General features: G+C 32.9%; 2 protein-coding genes across 8 annotated transcripts; both read left to right on the top strand.

Moving 5' to 3' along the window:
• Positions 1–5,329: 5,329 nt before the first annotated feature.
• LOC133689628 (zinc finger A20 and AN1 domain-containing stress-associated protein 8-like) lies at positions 5,330–7,491 on the top strand. 7 transcript variants are annotated; one of them, XM_062109571.1, is made up of 4 exons: positions 5,330–5,521; positions 5,630–5,651; positions 5,899–5,959; positions 6,631–7,491. In XM_062109571.1, exon 4 carries the CDS (start codon positions 6,644–6,646, stop codon positions 7,157–7,159), a length of 516 nt encoding a protein of 171 aa, XP_061965555.1. In that variant the 5' UTR covers positions 5,330–5,521; positions 5,630–5,651; positions 5,899–5,959; positions 6,631–6,643; the 3' UTR covers positions 7,160–7,491. The 7 variants fall into 7 exon arrangements, with proteins under 7 accessions (XP_061965555.1, XP_061965557.1, XP_061965559.1 ...); XM_062109573.1 differs by having other exon boundaries at positions 5,330–5,526; XM_062109575.1 differs by lacking the exon at positions 5,630–5,651.
• Positions 7,492–14,822: 7,331 nt separating this feature from the next.
• Positions 14,823–17,965, top strand: LOC133688353 (probably inactive leucine-rich repeat receptor-like protein kinase At5g06940). Its single transcript, XM_062107817.1, has 2 exons — positions 14,823–17,199; positions 17,336–17,965. The coding sequence occupies exons 1-2, from the start codon at positions 14,910–14,912 to the stop codon at positions 17,695–17,697; spliced, it is 2,652 nt and encodes an 883-aa protein (XP_061963801.1). The 5' UTR covers positions 14,823–14,909; the 3' UTR covers positions 17,698–17,965.
• The last annotated feature ends 6,218 nt before the right edge of the window (positions 17,966–24,183 follow it).

Raw genomic sequence — 24,183 nt, 5'->3', positions numbered from 1 at the left:
AGTGGTCATTTCTCCAAGTCAGGCTCACAGTATTTCTAATGTTCTCTCTTATGATAACCTTTCCCCTCCTTACAGAACATTTACTGCCAATATGACTCTTTCTCGAGAACCTCTCTCATTTTCTCAGGCAGTCCAGGATCCCCAATGGCGGGAAGCCATGCAACAAGAAATCCAAGCTCTCCATGCCAATAAGACTTGGAGTTTGGTCCCCCTTCCAGCTCACAAACGCCCCATTGGTTGTAAATGGGTTTATAAAACTAAGTATCACCCGACGGCACAATTGATCGTTACAAAGCCAGGTTGGTGGCCAAGGGCTTCAGTCAGATTGAAGGGATTGATTATCGGGAAACCTTTGCACCGGTTGCTAAGCTCACCACTGTTCGTGTCCTACTAAGCCTTGCAGCCATGCAAAATTGGCATCTTCACCAATTGGATGTCAATAATGCATTCCTTAATGGCGATTTATATGAAGATGTTTACATGCGGCTCCCTCCTGGGTTCGGACGAAAGGGGGAGACTCGGGTTTGCAAACTACACAAATCCTTATATGGCTTGAAACAAGCTTCACGACAATGGTTCCTTAAACTCTCCTCAGCACTCAAATCAGTTGGTTTCAAGCAATCATGGTCTGACTACTCCTTATTCGTCCGAAACCATCAAGGGATCTTCACAGCCTTGTTAATATATGTTGATGATGTTATTCTGGCAGGGAACAACTTAGACGACATCACCAAGACTAAAAGCTTTCTGTCCAGCCAGTTTAAGCTAAAAGATATGGGACAATTGAAATATTTTCTTGGGATAGAGGTAGCAAGATCCAAGCATGGGATTTCTTTGTGTTAAAGAAAATACGCATTGGAAATCTTGGAAGATACGGGTTTCCTTGGTGCTAAGCCTTCACGTTTTCCAGCTGAACAAAATGTGACGCTTACACAAGGAGATGGAGAATTATTAGAAGATCCCTCTCAATATCGAAGACTGGTTGGACGTCTTATATACCTAACCATCACACGGCCAGACCTTGCATACGCAATCCATATACTTAGCCAGTTCATGGATAAACCCAGGCAACCCCACTTAGAAGCAGCACACAAGGTATTGAGGTACATCAAGCACGCACCGGGTCAGGGGATCCTCTTACCATCCAAAGGGCCATTGGAATTAAAGGCATATTGTGATGCAGACTGGGCTCGCTGTAAGGACACTAGAAGATCCACGACTGGTTACTGCATTTTCCTTGGAAATGCGCCCATCTCATGGAAGACGAAAAAGCAGACCACCGTATCACGTTCAAGTGCTGAAGCTGAGTATCGCTCCATGGCCACTACGTGCTGTGAAATAACGTGGCTACAATACATCTTGAAAGATCTGAATGTTAGACATGAGCGACCTGTCAAATTGTTCTGCGACAACAAAGCCGCAATCCATATAGCTTCAAATCCTGTATTTCATGAAAGAACGAAGCATATAGAAATAGATTGCCACGTGGTGCGAGACAAAGTGCAAAGAGGATTAGTTCAGCCAGAACACATAGGGACCAAGGATCAACCAGCAGACATCTTCACAAAGCCACTGAGTTCAAACCAGTTTTCCATGTTGCTCGGCAAGTTAGGAGTGATCAACATACACTCCAACTTGAGGGGGAGTATTGAAGGAAAGAATCCCAGATAATTATGATTCCAGATATGCACGAGATATATTAGGAGATGAGGAGATATGCGTGAGTTGTTGATTGAATATTTCTCTGCAATATTGTAGCCGAGAATCTCTCCTGATATAGTGGATCGTCTTGTATATAATCTGTGTAAACATTGTTCTTTATTCTTAATACAATACAAACAGAGAATCAATTACACTTTCATCCTCTTTATAAACACAGAAGAATAATAATAGCCTGAACTTGAGATGCTAATATTTTGGATAAATCTATTTAGATTCCATTTGTGTACAGTACACGGTTTGCTGCGGCGCAAGTCGGGAAAAAACATAATTTTATGCTTGATGTTTTTTGTGGCTTGAAACACAGTGCAGCACGCTCCTCCAAGAACTGGACTTGGACGGGTGTGTTTGGGAGATGGAGAAGATTATGTTACGTGTTGCGTTTCAGTATTGGACTTGGATCCCATGAGCTGGGGGTTGTTTTGTGCGGATGGATGTTTTTTAAGAAGGCAAAATCTGGAACTTGCCATGCGATAAAATGCATTTCTACTCTGGAAAGAGCTTGTGATCTCCCTTTTTCCCTGTCTCTTAATATGCTCTGGATCGATGGGTGGCTGGGAAGGATGAAGTCAGCTACAAGGAGGTGAAGAATGAGAAGTGTAGCTCCACCGTGGTGGATGTCAAATTTTCTCCCTCTCGTTCAACGTCGTGTTGCTTTAAGGCAAGTTCAGGCGATCGACGAGTGGAGCTGCTAGAGGGCCTATGGATCATGACTGCGATAGGAGGAGTTAGCACAGGTTTTGAAAAGGGTATCCTGTTAATATTTTTGATTTGATCTACTTTTAATCTAAAAAATAATCAAATCAGTTTATTTATTTATTTTTAAATTAAAATTAAAATCGGTTCAAATCGATCACTTTCGATTCGGTTCAGTTAATTAAAAAGAAAAACTAATTTCATTTTGGCCAGGTATATTAAGCAAGTTTTTCTGGAATTAAAAATAAAAAAACCAGAAAAAACAAGTATTAGACGAAGATTTAAAAAAAAATAATTCTCACAACATCCATGACAGTAGTCGCAACATGATCATGCTATGGCAAACCAACAACCTTATAAATAAATATGAAAAATGAATATATAATAGATCTACAAAAATCAGAAGAAAAGTTAGTAATGTTTTGCATAATTTGATAAGTCTCTCTCTTGTTAAAATGAATCTTTAAGAACTCATGTATCTAATAGTGAGTTGCTACATATATCAGTTTAATTTAAAAGAAAAAAGACAAAAAAATTGAGAAATGAGAGATAAAGATTAAAGAGAGGGGGGGGCTCCAAGGCTGTTGTTTAGTTGTTTAATCCAAGAGCTCTCTTCTTTAACATTCGATTACTCGATTATGCTTAAAAAAAGGAATAAAAAGATTGAGAGATGAGATATGAAGATTGAACGGGGGGTGGGGGGCTCTAGCGCTGCTGTTTTGTTGTTCAATTCATGAACGACGACTAGGGTTTAAAAAGTAGATGGGGGAAATGTAGGTATTTATAGTACCACTGATTTTTTTTATTTCTATTTGAACCGGTTTGATTCGGTTTATTCGGTTTCAGCTTTTTAAAACCGAAACTGAATTGTTTTTTAATTTTTTTTAATTAATTTAATCGGTTTTTTTCATGATTTGATTTTTTTTAATTATTTTTTTCTAATTTTCTCGATTTAATTAATTTTTTAATTTTTTTACTCATATCTAGTGTCTATACTAGTCAGCTGTTAAGCGCATATGATAGTTTGAATTGGAGGCCATTTGATGCATGTCCTTCTCTTCTTTGTTCGTTTTGGGATTTCTAGGAATTTTAGGCTCCTGTTATCTACTTTATGTTGCCTTGTTTGTAGGCTAAAGAGTTTAGTTGTTTTTTATTTGCTTAAAAAGTATTTTAAAAATTTTAAATTTATTTTTTCACTGTAATTAAATTTTAGTTATTCATTCCGTCCGACAAAAAAATAAGCTACCTTATATAATCTTTATTTTTTAAATTTTTTAATCCAATACCTTTTATAATATTTATATTATCCAACTTTTTTAAACACCATAATCCTTTCTACAATTTGCCGCGCACACCTTCCATACAATGCGTGGAATTTTGGAAATAGTTGATTCTCCGATCCGACCGGCATGCAAAACTTTTTTTTTTTATCACCATTTCTAATAACTTCATGCATTTTCTACAACATGTAATATTTTTTACCAATATATTAATTCACGTATAAATTGATTTAAATTAATCATAGTTATTTTATCCGTAATTTGTTGAATAGGTTGAGAGTTGACATGGAAAAAAAAGTTGGAGGTTGACAGCGAAAGAAAGACATGACTAATAATTCATGGTATAATCTGCAGCTGAAGCTTTTCTTTTTTGACAATTAATTTAGGATCTGGAGGCTTAAAATTCTTCCTAGTATCATAAAGAATCATGATGAACGTGCCAAATTCGTCATTTGAAATAATTATCACTGATAATTCCAAGATTTAAAAAGGAAAAAAAATCCCTAATATAAAATAAAAATATTTGAAGACAAAGCCAATTCGACTTTGCTAGCCGATCCCACGAGCTCTCCGAGACAGGTCGGTCCAGTACATGACGAATGGATGAAAAGTAAATTCCAAATCAATAATGGCAAGAGGAGTAAATAAAAACCTTTTAGAGGGTGATTAGTCGAAGTTTACCGACTCTGTGGAAGGCGTTTGGTGGCCGAGAAAAAGGATCAAAGAGTCTTGATTCTCAAATAAAGAACAGAGATATAAATATTAGAAGATAAATGGTGCTTCTGACTTCTGAGCCTTCACCTCCCGAAGTTGTCTTGTTTTTAGCCATCTTCTATGTTTTATCCCAATATTACCCTTCCATTTCTATTTTCTTCAATCCTGACATCATCCTACTAGTTTCGATGACTTCTCTTGTTTTAATTCCAGCTTTTCTTTATTATCGCCATTATTTTTTTTTTGATAATTAGAGGGATTTAGTGACCTATAATCAAACTAAAAAATATAACAATATGAAATTATAACCATGTAAAATCAACTCAGAATAACCCTGAGCTCTTATTTTTAAACCTCCAAGACTTTTTACTGTGTTAAAACATGACTGTTTAGTCAATAATTACTATAACCATTTTTCAGCTGCGATGTCGTCGAATTTCTCAAAATACACAAAGAAATTTAAAGGGTGAAAGTGTTTGGGATTTAAAAATTTTATTTATTTTGTTTTTTAATCATTTTAATATAAAAAGTAAATTTAAAAAAATAAAAAAATATATTATTTAAATATATTTTCATATAAAAAATACTTTAAAAACAATAACTGTTATTACACTGAGTGTCTGTTTGAGAATGATGTGTAAACCGTGTTCTTAAAAAAATTAAAATTTTTTTTGTAAAAAATTAAATTTTTTTATAAGTTTTGAATCGTTTTGACGTGTTGATTTTAAAAATAATTTTTTAAAAATAAAAAAAATATCATTTTAATATATTTTAACACAAAAAATTATTTAAAAAACAACAACAACCACTCTCCAATTCACCCTCTAAATAAGCACGGAGTAACATTGATGCGGTTATAGAATAAACGAGAGATGGTATTTGGATAAAAAATGATAAAAGTACCAAACTAAGATAATTTCGAGAGTAAAAGGATCAAATAACACGATTAGCCCTAAATTTATATCGACAAGCAAATAGTAATAGAAATGTTAAGAATATCAAAAACAAACACAACCGAAAAATAGCCCAGTCTCTCCCTCTCCCTCTCCCTCATTCTTTAGTCTCGATTTCTTCGATAATCAAGTACGATTGATTCTATCTCCCCGATTAGGGTAAGGTTGTCTCTGATTATTTTTTCTTGTCTTCTTCTATATTTATTGATTTAGTTAAGGTTGCTTTTTAAATTTGAATTTTGAATTTTTTTTGTTCGATTTTGTTAGATCGGCCAAAATTATCAAACAGGTTAGTGGATTTTTTTTTATATTTGTTTTATTATATATGTCTGAATCAAACTTGATAAGAAATTAAATGAAAGGGAATCCTGATTAATTAATTTAAATGAATTTTTTTTTTTGCAAATTACGGCTTCTAAATACTGAATTCTGTGTATTAATGGTGAAACTGAGTGTTTTATGTCTATCTATGCATGTTTTGTAGTGAATTTTCAATGATTTATTGACTAGTTAGTGTTTTATGTCTATCTATGCAGTTTTTACAGATATTGATCGGCTTAGATGCTGTTTTGGGTATCTGGGGTGTCATGTTATAAGGTGAAATGATTGTTTTTGTTTAAATTTCGACGAGCAACAATTCTTCAAAGTGATAGATAGGTTCCATTTTAGGTAATCAGGAGTACACAGAAGCAGGGAAGGTTTGGTTTTACTTGGTTTGAGTAAAAAAGAGCAGCAGATAATATGGCTCTTGGTTGGGAAGTTGAGGACGGGGAGGGTGCGTGTTGAATGAAAAATTCCCTCTTTTATTTCTCTTGCATAAGAAGGCGTGGCATGACTTTTCTAGCTGCTTAAACTCACTTTAATGCTCATGCATATGAATCTCATCTCCTTTCTCGACTTTGGCTCCTTCGTGTGGTGCGGGCATGTGACAATTTCAGGAATAGAAGTTAGGGTGTAGGCACTGTTGTCTTTCGTCTGTGTGGAAACTTCAATTACTTGTGAACTAGGGCGCCTTGATGGTGTAGGTAAATGTTAGCTGCTCTTTTTGCATGCCCTTGTTTCTCCTTTTTAGCTATTTGCTTGTGTACTTTTATTAGGAAGTTGGACATCCTATCTGAGTGTTTGAACCAAAGTATGCATTTGCTCAGTTGGTACATGAAGGACTGTGCTTATATTCTATGAAAATTAGCATCAGCCTGGCAGAGAATGAATGGGATGTTGTGTTTTCTTGTGTGCTCTGGCTGTATTTCAATGTGATTTTCCTGCAGGACTTTTGAGAAGATGGAGTCTCATGATGAGACTGGATGCCAGGCTCCAGAGGGCCCCATCCTCTGCATTAATAACTGCGGCTTCTTTGGAAGTGCTGCTACAATGAACATGTGCTCCAAGTGCCACAAGGACATAATCCTGAAGCAGCAACAGGCTCAATTGGCAGCATCATCCATCGAGAGCATTGTGAATGGCAACTCTAGCGGAAATGGAAAAGAACCTGTGGTTGCTGTTGCTGTTGATGTACAGTCTGCACCAGTAGAGGTGAAAATCATCTCTACAGAACCATCAAGTGCAACTTCAAGCAAGCCTTCTGAGATGAAGGCAAAAGAGGGACCCATTAGGTGTACCTCTTGCCGAAAGCGTGTCGGTTTAACAGGGTTCAGTTGTAGATGTGGAAACCTGTTCTGTGCAGTTCATCGCTACTCTGATAAGCATGACTGCCCCTTTGATTATCGGAATGCTGCTCGGGATGCTATTGCTAAAGCCAACCCGGTTGTCAGGGCAGAGAAGCTGGATAAAATCTAAGAGTCATGGACTGAAGTGATTGTTTATGTAATCAAGTATGATTCTTCTCTTTCTATCCATGAGTCTTGGTTTTAAGTATGGCTGCTTTGTCTTGTTAGGTGTCCTTTATTGATAAAAATGATTCAGGTCATGATAGGAGGACATCTTTGCAGTCTAAGGAACTTTATATTCCTAGTTGATTGGCGAGGATTCCTTTGTTGGCTCCAGTGTGTAAGTCTTTGTTTGTGCTGGTTTGTGGACATCTTTGTGGGTTACTTTGTAATGTTATTTGCTGGTTGGAATGCATTTCTTTCTGGCAGTACATGGAAAATGTACCTGCCCCACTGCTTCTATCCGTGCATTTTTCATTTGTTCATAAATCTTTTAGCAGTTCGATGCGTTTACTCTAGCTATCTGCTCTACAAAGGTCTGAAGCAATGTTGAGTAAAACCAATTACTGGTAGCCTTTTTTCACTTTCTGCTTGATCTCTTGCTTTATATTTGGATAAAGGGTTCCTTGAGCTGTAGATGTCTACCATCAAAAAGCTCAAGGATGTTTTATTTTATAAACTTTTCATATGTAGTCTTTTGGCGTTATTGTCCTTCTAATATAAGTCAATTAGGACTATTTTGCACTGGTGCGTATTGTTTGAAACTGTTGGATCCATTATTCCAGGATAAAAATTGCTGCATTTCTTTAATTCTATGTAATCTGTTGAGTGACTGTTATAGATGATGGCTTGGTCTTTGTTCTTCTTTACTACTAAATATAGATTTTGTTTTCCTTCAGTTAACAGCAATGCATTAATTTTCTTCTTGAGTTGGGACAGGCTTCAGGGAGAAAATGTTTCTTAGGCCTCATTTGAGGGGGGATTGGGTGGGTTTTCCCTATCAGTTTTGCTGTGCATTTATATCAGCAAGCTCAGATTGTGTGTATTAGCTTCATTTTCCCCTTACCCATGATATTGAATGTATTTATTCTGTTCTATCGTCCCTCTGTTTTCGTTGTGCCATACTGTAATTCAAGGTTCAATGGAAGTTCAGGTCTCTGTTCATGACTGAATTGCCACCCAATCTTTAGTTTGTAATAAAAAAATTTGTTGTCTTGAACATGCATAATGACCAAGACTTTACTTGATTAACCTGCCCCCTTATTTGAGGTTCTCTTCTCTCCAAAACTCGTAGCTGATTAACTTTCAGTAGCTGATTGAACCTCACTGCGATTGAAGTTCTTGAAGCACATAATCTGGTTTGAACGGCTGATGAGTGTTTGGTTTCCTTTGCTTCTCTCTTTTCGTCAATTTTCTTTTTCTTACATCTGGGATTGCCTCAATTGTACTATGATAGCCTATCCAGAGCCAAAACCAGAGGGTGGATGCATTTCAAGGCTTTCCATTTAGTTGCATTTTCACGTCGCATATGGTTCCCTATCATTTGTAAAACTGATCGTTGGTGAGCTGTTGCCTGTTTTTATAGTTTGACGTGCATAATATTATGCTTACTAGTTGCGGTATCGGTGTTGATGTGCCCCTAACTTGTTAATACTCATCGCCAACTAATCCTAGGATTTCTGAGTTGAGAATGGTTGGGATGGGCCCAGGATACGTGTCTCCACGTGACATTTTGGTTGAAGTCTCCTGAAGTGAAGCTGTGCTTAGACCAACCTCTGTCGCAGTCCCTACCAAACTCTTGGTTGAAAATTCGCATGGATATACATTACTTATCAATTGATGTTATATACTTGTGAAAACATGAGCTTTTAATAAAGTAGTTGTTAGGGGTGTTTAGGAGAATGATATTTATTGTTTTTTAAAGTATTTTTTATTTGAAAATGTATTAAAATATATATTTTTTGATATCAACACAGAGAACATTTTAAAAAATAATTAATTTTAAAATAAATAAGTAAAATTTAAATTTGTTTGAAAGCAAAATACAAGAACCAATAGGTTTTAACTCATATGTCCGCATTTAAGGCACCTGTGAATGCTATTTGAAGAGAGTAGACGTCGGAGCCTGTGATACTATTTGAATAGAGTAGACGTTAGAGAAGCAGCGGAAGAATAAACAAAGGGTTTTTGAGGGAAGTGTGTTTTCTGGTAGCTAGCTTCTGCTTTTGGTTTACTAAAAAAAATTTAAAAATTGTCGTAATATATATATATATATATATTTTTTTAAAAAAGCACTCTCCACAATACATGTCGAAGTCTAATAGCCCTGCTGCAGTTCTCTACAGGCCTTTGGGCTCGTCCTTTTGCGAGGACTGGGAGCCGAGCTACCATGGATGGTGTCTTCGAGAGCCTTTCGCGCTCTTTTTCACCCTCAGATTTTGTTTGGGAGTACTCTTTTGGCCCTTGTAGATCAACCAATGTGTCGCTTCTATCCTTGTTACTAATTCTTCCAATTCACCCTTGTAGTTTCACTCACCTCACCCCTATTGTTAATAATTGCCGATGAAAGTCAGCCTGAGCCTGACCTCTCGGACTCTTTTTTTTTTTCCATCCACGTTTCAATTGCTCTTATGAATAGCATCATGTCTACGAGGATTGGAGATAAAAATGATGATAGAAAGATAATAAAAAAGTTGGAAAAAAGAGAGAAGGAAACAACTGTGTTGTTCAAGGGAGTTTAGGAGAGAAAGACAAAATTATATTTAATAATGGTGTATAAAACATAATGGGTAAGATAAAATAAAATATAAAAAAAGTTTATTTATTTTTAATATGTATTAATATCAAACTTATATATTTTTACTTTAATTTATATCAAGTACTGAAATTAATAATAGTATAATAACCCTGGTTATAAAATCTGGATCAGCCTAGTGAATCGACTTGGAATTCGAGGCCTAGATCGGTCCTGATTTAAAAGAAAATAGATGAATGATTGACTCAGTTATCTTAGTAAAAAAACTCGGGTTGACCAGTGATCCAGTAGACGTGGGGTAAAACACGAGTCAAAACCCATTGTTTTTTTTAAAAAATTATCAAAACCATGTTATTTTGATCATTTAAAAAAAATTAGATTAACCTGGTTGATCAGGATCAACTCGGATTGACCCTACTGATTTGTGACCCTGGTTTTATCCTGACTTGAGTTTTAAAAGTATGATAATAATGATTTTTATTCTTACATACTTTGGTTGGATAATTTTTAAATTAAAATTTTTTTACATGAATATTTTAGAGATAAAAATAATAAATATTATTTCTAAAAACATGTGTCTTTTATACCTTATTTTTTCAAAGTATAAAAATCTACTACAATTCCTATGAGATATGAAAATAATAAGGATAAAAACATATCTAGTTAAAAAAATCAAAACAAATATATTTAAATATATTATATTAAAAAAATATTTTTTTAAACATATCCGTGGCCATCTCTTTAATCAAACAATTTTTTTTTTAAACTTTACCTTAGATATTTAAGGTATTTTACAATCAATGATACTATTGAAACTTTAATAAGACTATGAAGGTAAAAGTGTAATATTGAAAGCATGTCAGATTTCTACTCTAGGGTTAAATCCTGTAACCAAATAATTATAATCATTAATAAATGGACAAGAACATGGCAAGCAAACACAAAGGAGTGGTGTCCCTACCCCCACCGTCTGCTGAAAGCAAAGCTGGGTATTTGAGTGTGTGTAGTATTATCTCATAGCTTTCTTCAACGCCATAAGTGAAATTTGATGGTAGCAAATTCTCACTAACCCCATCACGTCATGCCTGGTTTTTTCATCGAATGACAAAAAGGGTACCCCTCGAATCCATTGTTGGGACTTGAGGGAGGGGGAACTTCTGTCTAGGGAATACTACAAACAAAATACTTAGCACAAACACCCATAAACCTCCCATGTCTCTCTCTCTCAACCTAGCAAATCAAAATTTGTATCTTTTATCGTCTTGGATGCTCGCTCTCTCTCTCTCTCTCTTATTTTTAAAGTTGACTATTGATTGTATACAAGAGAATATGTGCTCAAAACTTTTGGGAATCTGTAAATTTCAGCAGATAACATTGTTTATGCTTTCAAGTAACCAGGCTCATACTTAAATAGTCATTGTTATAGTACAAAGTTTAGGGCATCGCTAGTTGTTGAACAACTAGTAATTGGTTGACATTCTAAACTACGAGTCAATGAGTCATATGCCAAAAGATGAACTTGTCATTTGAAATATGTGCGGGAGAAAAGCAAAACTCATCCCCGGCAAACCCATGGCGGTGAGCTTGAATGGCATGAAACTATGTGCCTAAAAAGGGCTGACTGTTTAGCAAAAACTAAGCAGCCTGGCAGGCAGCTTGTATTAGAAAATCTTTAATCATTTCCTTGATTACTCTTGATTGCACAACATGGACTTCGCGAATGATGGTGGGTTGACACAAAGTATTTGGCATTTGCCTTTAATTTTTTCTTGGAACCTCTTTTGGGTAAATAGTGAGTAGGAATTATGAGTTAACATGGCCTCCTTTTAGTAATTGCATCGGACTAATAATGTACTATAGTTGGAAAAGCTACTCGCATCCATGCTTGCGACTATACAAGATCCATTTGGCAAATCTTGTTCATCATTCAAAAAAAGAAAATCACCCGTGAATTTTGCTATAATAGTTGTTTTTCTTCACGCCATAACCATGCACATTGAATAATTATTCTCATTTGTTGTAAAGTGCTAGCTAGCGATTAGAATGTTCCTCGAGACTCTAAAGAGATGGTTCGGATAGTAAGAAGAAGGCTCACTCACTCGTAGCTATGAAGTTTAAGTTATGTAAATAGCTTTTTGGAGAAGAGACACATCTATATTCGATAAATCCAATTCATAATTAAGTTTTGGCTACAGTGTAAATTATGTTATTTTAGCTTTTATAAAACTAATATTTTAAATACTATTAAGATCAGTTAATCTCTCTACTGTCTTTGCCTTATCATACTTAGCATAATTTATCCATTAGAAAAAGAAAAAAAAAGCATTAGCAAAGAAAAGCAATGTAATTTTCAAATAAAATTACAAAGAATCATAATCAATGCAAATATGTGGAAAATAATCAATTAAATCTCCCTATACACCAATATAATTATAACCAGTCAATAAAATTTTCACTGTCGAGCCAAAGCCTTAAGCCCCTTTTGTTTGCAAGTAAAGTAGTTTCATGGGATGCTTTTAAAGCAGGCCTGACAGTGAAATTTTTGAGCAGATCTTCCGTCACAGGATGCAATTATGGTGTTTGTCATCCATCTTTACACTTTCACAGTTAAAAAGTCAAAACTTTCCCCAAAAAGGTCAACCATAAAGTAAGCAGTAAACCTGTTTCAGTTTTTCAGCACTGTATTTTTACTCTGCAGTGATGTACTAGCCTCTTTGCTAGCAATGGACTACAGCCAAGCTTCACTCAAAACCTCCCCATTGGTCAATTCTGATCTCCACTGAAGCTGCTCTTTATTTCTCTCAAAAATCCCTATTCATTCGATTCAATTATATATATATATATATATATATATATATATATATATATATATATATATATATATATAAACAGCATTGTTTGTAAAAGAAATAAAAAAAAATCAATGGGTTTTAACTAAATCAACCATGAGCCAGTTGATTAACCCTTTTTATTTTTTATAAAACCTAACCCAGATTAAATTTAAGATTAACTAGATTCTTGATTGACTCATTTAACCGTTTCGAGTTTCATAACATTGAACAAACCCTTACCTGTGGTTTGAGGAAAAAAAAACAACAAAATCATGATGGCTATGTGAAAGTCATGCCATTGAATGCTAGTTTTAGTTTAAATAATTAGCCATCGATGGTCAAAATATCTTAGGATTATTGACTGAGTCATGCCATTACATAATTATTGAACCCATATATTTTTATAAAAAAATCTCTTTCATGTATCCTCTCAATTGGATTTGTACTCGAGATGAAAATGTTGAGAGCAAACTCACTTAATTACAATTATCTAATTATAAAGCATCCAGTGATAGTCACTTAACAATGAATTAGCAGAAAAAACAAGTCTTCCTTTGATTTAATATAGCCCAGTCCCATTTTTTTTTTAAAAAAACCAAGAATCCTATCGACTCTCCAAGAAATAATATAAAAAAAGGTTAAGTGACAAGGACAAGGACTCAAATTTAAGAGTTTGTCTCGTTTCCGGCCCCTACGCACAGTTACGTGATAAGTTTGATCAGAAGAAACTAAAAATAAAAATTTTGGAATGCATCGAAAGATCCCAATGTTTTCACTGTTCATCATGTGAAGAAGGAAGATGCTTGAAGTACTTGCAGGAAAGTTGATAAATTTTTTAGAGATTTAGAGAACCATCCTAACTTCATCAATCGTCACGTATTCGCCTGTGCTGCAGGGACCGATCTTTGATTAGATTCTCTGCCAGTCAAAGATGGCCCTCATGGATACTGAAAATTTTGAATAAAAATAAAAGAAATTCAGATAGATCTTCTTCAGCATTTGAAGAAAACAAATTAATTGGACAGCTCCATCTCCATGACATGACCTCGTTAATTCAGCGATAAGACCGGGTGATCTTTCTGGTGTATCAGAAAAAAAACCCGTCAAAATCCATGCAAAACTGTAACTAGACCATGACCCTACACCAAAATTTCTCTATCAGTTTATTCTTCTTCTTCTTCTTAACGTTGTTATTTTGTTTTTTTTCATGTTATTTCTAACAAGGGATAAGATAAAAAATTCTTGTTTATTCAATTTTGCTTCGCAATTAATTTTTATATTAATTAATTTTATCTTTTAATTAAGTTTTTTTTATTCATGTTTGATAATCATTTCATCCAGATTTTACTTTTATTTTATAATAAATAATATAATTATATAAGAAACTTGATTTTATCCAGCTTGAGAGCCACCAAGTGTCGAACATCGTCAACATTATTACAAGTCAAGACTATCCCTTCAAGATCAGCCATGAGATGACCTAGGATGAGAAACTCAAAATCTCACAGATTTATAATCCAACTGACAATTGTGGCACCACAAGCATTACTAAGAACATCCTTTAAAACTCTCCAACAAACATTCAATAATATGGTTTATAAGTATGTGTATATATATATAAACATAAAATGAAACCCAATTTATATTAATCAAGATTATTTCTTTTCTCAAATGACTTTAAAATTAAATCTTATCTCAACTTAGTACATTTAATGCATTTTAAAAAATAAATTATAATTTTAAAATCTAAATTTAAAAAACTAATAAAAAAATATTGTTAACTATGGATCAATCTAATTATAAATTATTTATTTTTCAAACCATCTTACAGATAGGTTTTATATTAACTTGGTATATTTAATACATTTACGAAAATAAAATATGATTTTAAAACTTGAATTCAAAAAACCATTAAAAAGTAGGAGTGTTAGACATCGAACTAACACATTGGTTTGACCACGCAGAAAGAGATTTGTTTTGGTGGAAAAAACCCGTTCCAAAAATACTGACGAACGAACAGTTTTAATTTAATTTAAAGCAAATCCTACCTAAAACCCTAAAAAGGTTAACTGCAGAAACCTCTCTGTTTAATATCCTTTAAAATCTGAATCACTGTTTGTTCTTACTTTAACCCAAAAAAAAAATAAAAAAAATTTACACTTACAATGACTTCTTTGTACATGTATATATACCCTTCCCTTCCTAACCCATCAACATCTGGCAATCCATTTACTTAACCGATAAATAGATAACATTGAAAAGAACACAACCGAGCTTTCTCTGAGTCTCCTCCAATGGCCACCACCTGCACATGCACTTTTGTTCTCTGCCTTGGCCTCACATTCTTCATGTTTAGTTCAGCTTCTTCAACTGAAGCAGATGCCCTCCTTTCTTTCAAAGGCTCCATTCAAGACCCAAAGAACACTCTTTCAAGCTGGTCCAGCAACTCAACTGTCCATTACTGTAACTGGACTGGAATCACCTGCACTACTTCACCTCCACTCACTCTAACTTCTCTCAACCTTCAAAGTTTGAATCTTTCTGGTGAAATCTCTTCTTCAATTTGTGAGCTAACCAATTTGGCTCTTCTCAATCTTGCTGACAATTTTTTTAACCAGCCTATACCTTTACACCTTTCTCAATGTAGTTCTTTGGAGAGTTTGAATCTTAGTAACAATCTCATTTGGGGTCCTATCCCAGATCAGATTTCCCAGTTTCATTCTTTGAGAGTTTTTGATCTTAGCAAGAACCATATTGAGGGAAGGATTCCAGAAAGCTTTGGCTTATTGGAGAAGTTGCAAGTACTCAACTTGGGAAGCAACTTGCTTTCAGGTAGTGTTCCTTCTGTATTTGTGAATCTCACTGAGCTTGTTGTTCTTGATCTGTCTCAGAATGTGTACTTGATGAGTGATGTTCCTAGTGAGATTGGGAAACTTGGGAAGCTTGAGCAGCTTTTGTTGCAAAGTTCTGGTTTTTATGGTCAAATTCCTGATTCTTTTGTGGGTTTGCAAAGTTTAACCATTTTGGACCTCTCGCAGAACAATCTAAGTGGTATGATTCCTCAAACACTAGTGTCTTCTCTTAAGAACTTAGTGTCTTTTGATGTTTCTCAAAACAAGCTTTCAGGGTCATTTCCAAATGATATATGCAGTGCACCAGGCCTTAAAAACCTTGGTCTCCACACTAATTTCTTCAATGGTTCGGTACCAAACTCCATTGGTGAATGCTCTAATCTTGAGAGGTTTCAAGTTCAAAACAACGAGTTTTCTGGTGATTTCCCAGCTGGGTTGTTGTCACTAAGCAAAATAAAGCTCGTTAGAGCTGAAAATAACAGATTTTCTGGTGCAATACCAGATTCAATGTCAATGGCAACTCAATTGGAGCAAGTACAGATAGATAACAACAGCTTCACAGGAAAAATCCCCCATGGTCTTGGTTTGGTTAAGAGCTTGTATAGATTCTCTGCATCTCTTAATGGTCTCTATGGTGAATTACCTCCAAATTTTTGTGATTCTCCTGTTATGAGTATCATAAACCTATCCCACAATTCTCTTTCTGGCCAAATTCCAAAGATGAAAAAGTGCAGGAAACTGGTCTCCTTGTCTTTGGCAGACAATAGTCTTAGCGGGGAAATCCCTCCATCCCTTGCCGATTTACCAGTGCTGACTTACCTTGATCTTTCTGATAACAATCTCACCGGTTCAATCCCTCAAGGGCTTCAAAATTTGAAGCTTGCACTCTTCAATGTATCCTTTAATCAACTATCCGGAGAAGTCCCTCCTGATCTAGTCTCTGGACTCCCTGCTTCATTCTTGGAAGGAAATCCTGGCCTTTGTGGCCCAGGATTGCCCAATTCTTGTTCGGTTGATCTGCCAAGACATCATAATCCTGTTGGTCTTAGTGCATTAGCATGTGCCCTTTTATCTATAGCATTTGGCTTGGGAATTTTGCTTGTTGCTGCTGGGTTTTTCGTGTTCCATCGATCCACTAAATGGAAATCTGAAATGGGTGGTTGGCATTCGGTGTTTTTCTACCCTCTCAGAGTCACAGAGCATGATTTAGTCGTTGGGATGGATGAGAAAAGTGCTGTTGGAAGTGGTGGAGCTTTTGGTAGAGTGTACATTTTAAGTTTACCAAGTGGTGAACTGGTTGCTGTAAAAAAGCTAGTCAATATCGGGAACCAATCTTCAAAAGCATTAAAGGCTGAGGTCAAGACATTAGCCAAGATCAGGCATAAGAACATCATTAAAGTTCTTGGATTTTGTCATTCAGAGGAATCAATCTTTCTAATCTATGAGTACTTGCAAAAGGGGAGCTTAGGGGATTTAATTAGCAGAGCAGACTTTCTGTTGCAATGGAGTGATAGGTTGAAGATTGCCATTGGGGTGGCTCAAGGATTGGCATACCTTCACAAACATTATGTCCCACATTTACTTCACAGAAATGTTAAGTCCACGAATATCCTTCTGGATGCGGATTTTGAACCAAAGCTCACGGATTTTGCTCTCGACCGAATTGTGGGAGAAGCTGCATTTCAAACAACAATTGCTTCAGAATCTGCATACTCTTGCTACAATGCTCCTGGTATGATTCTTTCACTCATAGTATGTATTTTGTATTTACAGAAATCAGATTGTTCTTTCGGAGTTTATAACTCCGCATCACAGAATCACATTGCCAGTGTTCTTCGAATCGTTCTCTCACCATTCATTGATTGCAGAATGTGGATACACGAAGAAAGCAACCGAGCAAATGGATGTTTACAGCTTTGGTGTGGTGCTACTAGAGCTGATAGCAGGCCGACAAGCTGATCAAGCAGAATCAGTTGACATTGTGAAGTGGGTGCGAAGGAAAATCAACATCGCTAATGGAGCAGTCCAAGTTCTCGACTCTAAGATATCAAACTCTTCCCAACAAGAGATGCTAGCAGCCCTAGATATTGCCATCTATTGCACTTCTGTGCTACCGGAGAAACGACCATCAATGCTTGAAGTCACTAGAGCTCTCCAGTCTCTAGGCTCAAAAACTCTCCTTTCAGATTCGTACTTGTCCACTCCTGTGGAGAACTCTGTTCCAGTATAAATATTTAAAACAAAAGATTAGCGCCCCCAACCCCACCCCCCCCCCCCCCCCCCCCCCCATGCTTCTGGTCTTTGTATGTAAATGAAACTTGATTTTATTCTCATTTCGACTTTCCTCTGATAAAAAGCCAAAAAAAGTTTCAGGTTGTATGGTATTCTCTGCCCTACCAGACTTTAGGTCTGGGGTTTTGGACCTTTTGGCCAGTGCAGTGATACAAATAGAGTGAGTATTTATCTTAAAAATATATATTAAATTAGTGTTTTTTTAATATTTTTCAATAATTTTAATGTTTGATGTCAAAAATAAAAAAATATTTTAATTTATTTTCAAGTAAAAAAACTTTTAAAAAATACTATACATTAATATTTTCCAATTTTTTCTAGTGTCTAAAAGCAATTGAATTAAGATATGGTTATTTTCTGTAGGTATTCAATTTCTATTAAATTGGTTGATTTTTTATTTGTGTGCTATATAATAAAATATAAATCATCAATATGTAATAGTAAAACATGTGTAATTCTAAACGTTTCTACCATTAATTAAGACACATGGCTTGCTTACGTGTTAATTTTAATCAATAATATTTTTCCATGTATTAGAAAATCAACACACATATAGATAAAAATATAATTAAAAAATTGATATCAATTTGAAAAAAAGAGAAAATATAAGAAAATTTTTAGTGAAAAACTTTGAATTATGATGTCTTAGAATATATTTATTGTAATTTATTTTTACTTAAACTAATTAAAAGCTCATATCATAAGCTTCGATTTTATATATATATATATATATATATATATATATATATATATATTATTTTCGGTTTGGTTCGGTTTTTATCAAAAAAAAATAATCAAACCAAATTTCTTTCGGTTTGGCTCAGTTTTGGCTCAGTTTTTTTTCCAGTTTTTTCAGTTTCGGTTTGGTTCGATTTTTTGCTTATAAAACTGAAACCGAACCGAACTGACAGGTTTTTTCAAAATTTTAATCGGTTTAATCATCTATTTTTTTTTTTAATTTTCTCAGTTTAATCGGCTTTTTAGTTTTTTTTGCTTACTCCTAGTTCCCTTAGCAAGAAATAGCGAACTGGATTTTGGTCCATGTTCAAGTTTCCTTTTGAGCCTCCCATAATTCACAAGTCTCCATTTTGGTCCCTTTTGTCTGCAGAATACGCATTCAGTAATAAAAGCCAGGCTTGAAGCACAATTTAACTATTTCGTCACTTGCATGAAAAACTCTAGTGATTTTGCAAAAAGTATCATTTACTTCCAGTCACCAACTCTAGCAATGCGAGGACTATTTCACTAAATTTTAAATTTATTTACTAGATTTATAATTTTTTAAATAGATCAGAAATTGACTTTTACTATGTAATAAAATTGAAATTCTTAAATGAAAAGAAAAATAATATAAAATCTAAATTAAATAAGAAATCCATAAAAATTAAAAAATAATAACAAAATTGACTCAAATAATAATTTTAGAGCCTAATTTACTGAATAGGGCCGATGAAGCAAGCCCGCCCCATAGAAATATGCCTTAGATAGAAAATCATGGTTTCATATTGTTACTATGGTAGTCTTAACTAGATATCTCCTAAAACATAGTTCTACCATACTAATTCAAAAAATAATTTGCTAGACTATCTACATAATATATTTAAAACAAATCTTTATTTGACTATCTAGAATCTTCAGTTATATCTAGCAGAGACATATTCTTTAATAATATAAAGACATACTATTTAATAATATCTTTAACTAAATCTGTATAATTTTCTATGTGTTAATATAAGGTTATTTTGTTCGACTATATATAATGTGAGGGGTTCAATATCATAGATAAAAGAACCACCTTTTGCATTCATATATAGACGATTATATAAAACTCTTATTATTTTAAATTAATGCCATCACAAATACAATTTACACTATATATAATTCTAAGTTTTCCCGAAGTGTTATTAATTTTCGTTTGCTTTGAGAATAAATTAAATGTTGTTTAAGCTTAATTAGAAGAAAAAAGAGAGTAGAAACTAGGATAGGATTGCACTCTAAAAACACGAGTACTAAGAGGTGAGTGTAAATAAAAGGAAATAACATGGAAGTAACAGAGAAATCACGGTTGGTCTCTACCTTCATCCATCCTTCTTTACAAGGGAAAATCAAGTCTAAGGAATTGAATATAGAAAAACAAATATGGAAAATACAATCCTCCTGCATTTATTATTGCCCCCTTTGCTTAGATATTGCCAACAGAAAAAAAAAAAAAAAAGTCAGAGGCCGAAAAGCAAAGATACCTCTAGGTTTGTGTTACAAATGTTGCCACTATTTGGCAGTTTTTTTTAATATTTTTGTCAGTAAATTCATTTACTTTCCAAAGACAGAAACAACCAAACAAAATAAATAAAAGAAAATTGAAGTGGCTGAGTATGAACTGCCTGGAGAAGGGGAAACGGGGGAGAGGGAGAAAGAGAAGAAGATAGAGAGTTGCATGCAAGTTTCTGTGATCTTGGTATAGAGAAGCAAATTGATTTATAATTTGCTTCACCTTCTTGTGTTGTTTTCAGAATTTTCTATTTATTCTCGATTAAATCTATATCACCTTCATTGTTAAGGACCCTTTTCTTATACATCTCTCAAATTTCAAAAGGTATGATTTGATTTCCAATATTTTAATCATGTTATATGATCTAACAATTTATATGTGATATTTGATTAATTTCTGTGTAGGCACCAAAGGGAATTTGGACGAAAACTCCTCTCAAGCAAGAGGTAAATATATTACATCTTTTTCTTTCATCAAAAAAGAAATTAAATGTAAAGTTTTACAATTAATTATGTCTCAAAACATCATTATGCATAACTACACAATGGATTTTAATTAGAATAAAAGAACACATAACGAAACTAGAGGAAAATTTAATTGCATCTACATAGCATATAGTAAATGGTCTTTTTGCATGTAGTTTATGATATATTTGCCTATGCATTAATTTGGACTTGCATAATATCACATGGACATGATATGTTTGGCTTGTGATGGATCCATTCGCATGCATGTGGTTCATCATTAGATCGATTTAGTTCATATTTGTGCTTTCCAATTTGGTTAGTGTCCGAATCTCACAATGATTTCACCCAAGACTATGAAAGGAAGATAATCATGGAATGAATGAATTTTATCTGAAAATAAGATTCACTCCCAAACATTTTCTATAAGCTTAGTTTGAAGCCCGTGTAAGCAATTGTTGTATTAACAAAACTATGAGCTTATTCTTCATTTTTGTTATAACTACTAATTTCAACATGTTTTCTTATAATAATTTTTGTTAGAATCGATAATTTCAAATGTTTCTTTGTTTTTGTTATGATAGTTAATTCTAATGTGTTTTCTTTCAATAATCTTTGTTAAAATCATTAATTTTACAGGTGTTTCTTCATTTATGATATGATGATTAATTTTAACATGTTTTGTTATAACAATTTTGTTAGAATCATTAGTTCTACATTTTTTTTTGTTATGACCATTAATTTTAATGCATTCCCTTAAAATATTTTTTTGTTAAATTATTAGTTTTACACATGTTTTTGTATTTTTATTGTGACCGTTAATTTTAATATGTTATTTTTAATAATTTTTGTTAGAATACTTTTTGAAACATTAATGTTACACGTGTTTTTTTGTTTCTACCGTGACCATTAATCTCAATGTGTTTTTTAAAAATAATTTTTTGTTAAAACTATTAATTTTACACGTGTTTCTTAATTTTTCTTGTGATCGTTAATTTTAATATATTTTCTCATACTATTTTTATTAGAACCATTAATATTAATTACATGTGTTGGTGTAAGAAGTTATTGTATTAACAAAATTATGATCTTATAACTATTAATTATAATATGTTTTCTAATGACATTTTTGTTAGAATCATTAATTTTACATGTGTTTCTTTATTTTGTTATGATAGTTTTAATTTGTTTTCTTTCAAAAAATTTTTTGTTAAAAACCGTTACACATGTTTCTTCATTTTTTTTTATGATCATTAATTTTAACATGTTTTCTTATAATGATTTTTATTGAAACTGTTAATTTTACACGTGTTTCTTTGTTTTTGTTATAATCATAAATTTTAATTTCCTTACAATGATTTTTAATTAAATCTGTTAATTTTACATGTTTTTTTTTCTTTTGTTGTGATCATCAATTTTAACATGTTTCCTTGTATAATTGTTTTTAGAAACATTAATGTTACACGTTTTTTTTTATTTTTGTTGTGACTGTTAATTTTAATGTATTTTAACAATAATTTTTGTTTAAACTATTAATTTTACACGTGTTTCTTCATTTTTGTTATGATTGCTAATCTTAACATATTTTCTTATAATGATTTTTGTTATAATTATTAATTTTACATGTGTTTCTTTGTTTTTGTTATAATAATTAATTTTAATTTTCTTACAATGATTTTTATTAAAGCTGTTAATTTTATTTTTTTTCCTGTTGTGATCGTCAATTTTAACATGTTTCCTTGTATAATTTATTTAGAAACCTTAATGTTACACATGTTTTGTTATTTCTGTTGTGATCATTAATTTTAATATGTTTTAACAATAATTTTTGTTGAAACTATTAATTTTACTTGTGTTTCTTCATTTTTCTCGTCACAATTAACTTTAACATATTTTCTCAAACTATTTTTATTAGAACCATTAATGTCATATGTGTTTCTTCATTTTTATCATGGCTGTTAATTTTAATGTGTTTTATTATAATGAATTTTTTAAAAGTTTTTAATTTTACACTTGTTTTTTTATTTTTATTATGATCATTAATCTTAATATATTTGTCGGAAATAAATAAGATTTTCAAGTCAATTTAAATTTGTCAGAAATACTCAGACATCCAAAATTTGTCAAAAATAAAGCTCAAAATTGATTTAGGATATACTCACAGTTGCAACTTAAGATATAAACTACGAGTCCCAATAGTTAATCCAAATTTATAAAATAAGATGATGTTTTTTTTCCATGACATCAAACCCTTCTTAGTAGTAATTAGTATATAGGTTATAAAAGATTTTTTTCCATAATTATCAATTTTTGAAAAGATTTTTTTGCATAATTGTCAAATTCTAAATCTTATCGATTATTATTTATATATATAAGCTTAAATGATTTGTATATAGTAATATACTTGCGAGTATGCAATTATATATAGGTAAAAATTAGAAGTACATTAATATATATATATATATATATATATATATATATATATATATATATAGGAAATTGAGTATAGGAAAAGGGACCTTACTATTTGAAAGAGTAATAGAGTTTTTTACAAAATTTTCTTACTAAGTGATGTGTACTCATGTTCATTAGGGAAAAATTTTTAAAATCATGATAGGATAGATCTTTCACAATTAATATGGTATTATAATTATTGAATTTATAAAGAAATTCTAGTATCTCCAGCATTACTGTGTTTGAAGCAACTTGACTCTAATAATATTTTTATGCCTAATATTATAGGAGGAAAATGTTCTCTAACAATCCAAGATTGGGCCGAACTTCAGACAATCAGCGAGGTGTTACTGCTAACTATGGAACCTCAGGTGCTGCAATTTATGAAGAAGTACCGGATGGCAGAAGAATCTCAGAATATCAAGGTGTCGAGAGGTTAGTATTGTTGCTGCGCCCTTTCTTCCATGGTTTTCTCTGCACATACAAGAAAATAAGCTCAGGTGCCTCCTCTAATGCAAATGCAATACCAGGGACCAAGGGCAATATATGGCTCACGCATTCAACAATATTGGAGTATTTATACCAAATCAACCATCAAGCACAGGTAAAGCTATCTTTAATTTCCAAGATTTGTTTGCTTTGCTGGAAATCATCATTTTGATGATTTAACTACTAACTCGAAGGGTTTTGCTAAGGACAGTAGCTACTGCATGAAGTCGTAAAATTCTAGCCATACGTACAAATCGGAATGTAGGATCCACGATTGCATTGGTTTTCCATCTAATTCAAGAATTAGCATAGATTTTTTAGTTTATTTTCATAGAGGCATGCTAAACAAAAATTATCTAAAAATAAATTAGAGTTTCTATATGTTTAAAACTATAAATATGTAAAAAAATAATTCATGATAAACATGTTATCAGTATAAACAAAAAATATAAAGATTTTAATATACATACTAAGTATATATCAAACTTACAATTAATATCAAGACAAAGTCATAGCATACATATTAATCATATAATATATCTAAGTTTAAAATAAAAGCAAAAAAAAATACTTATTTGTTGAAGTACTTTAAAATAGTGAATCTTTTGTCTTTAAAACTTTATTGCTCACCTTTTGGTGAAAAGGATGTTTGCTATAAGTCTTTCAAGATTTCTACAACACTATATAATTTAGATGTACGTTTATACAGAATATTTGAACCAAAATAAAAAGATTCGATTATCTCTCA

Source organism: Populus nigra, chromosome 3, assembly GCF_951802175.1.
Source record: "Populus nigra chromosome 3, ddPopNigr1.1, whole genome shotgun sequence".
Taxonomy (NCBI): Eukaryota; Viridiplantae; Streptophyta; class Magnoliopsida; order Malpighiales; family Salicaceae; genus Populus; species Populus nigra.
This window is presented reverse-complemented; position numbering and strand designations above follow the sequence as displayed.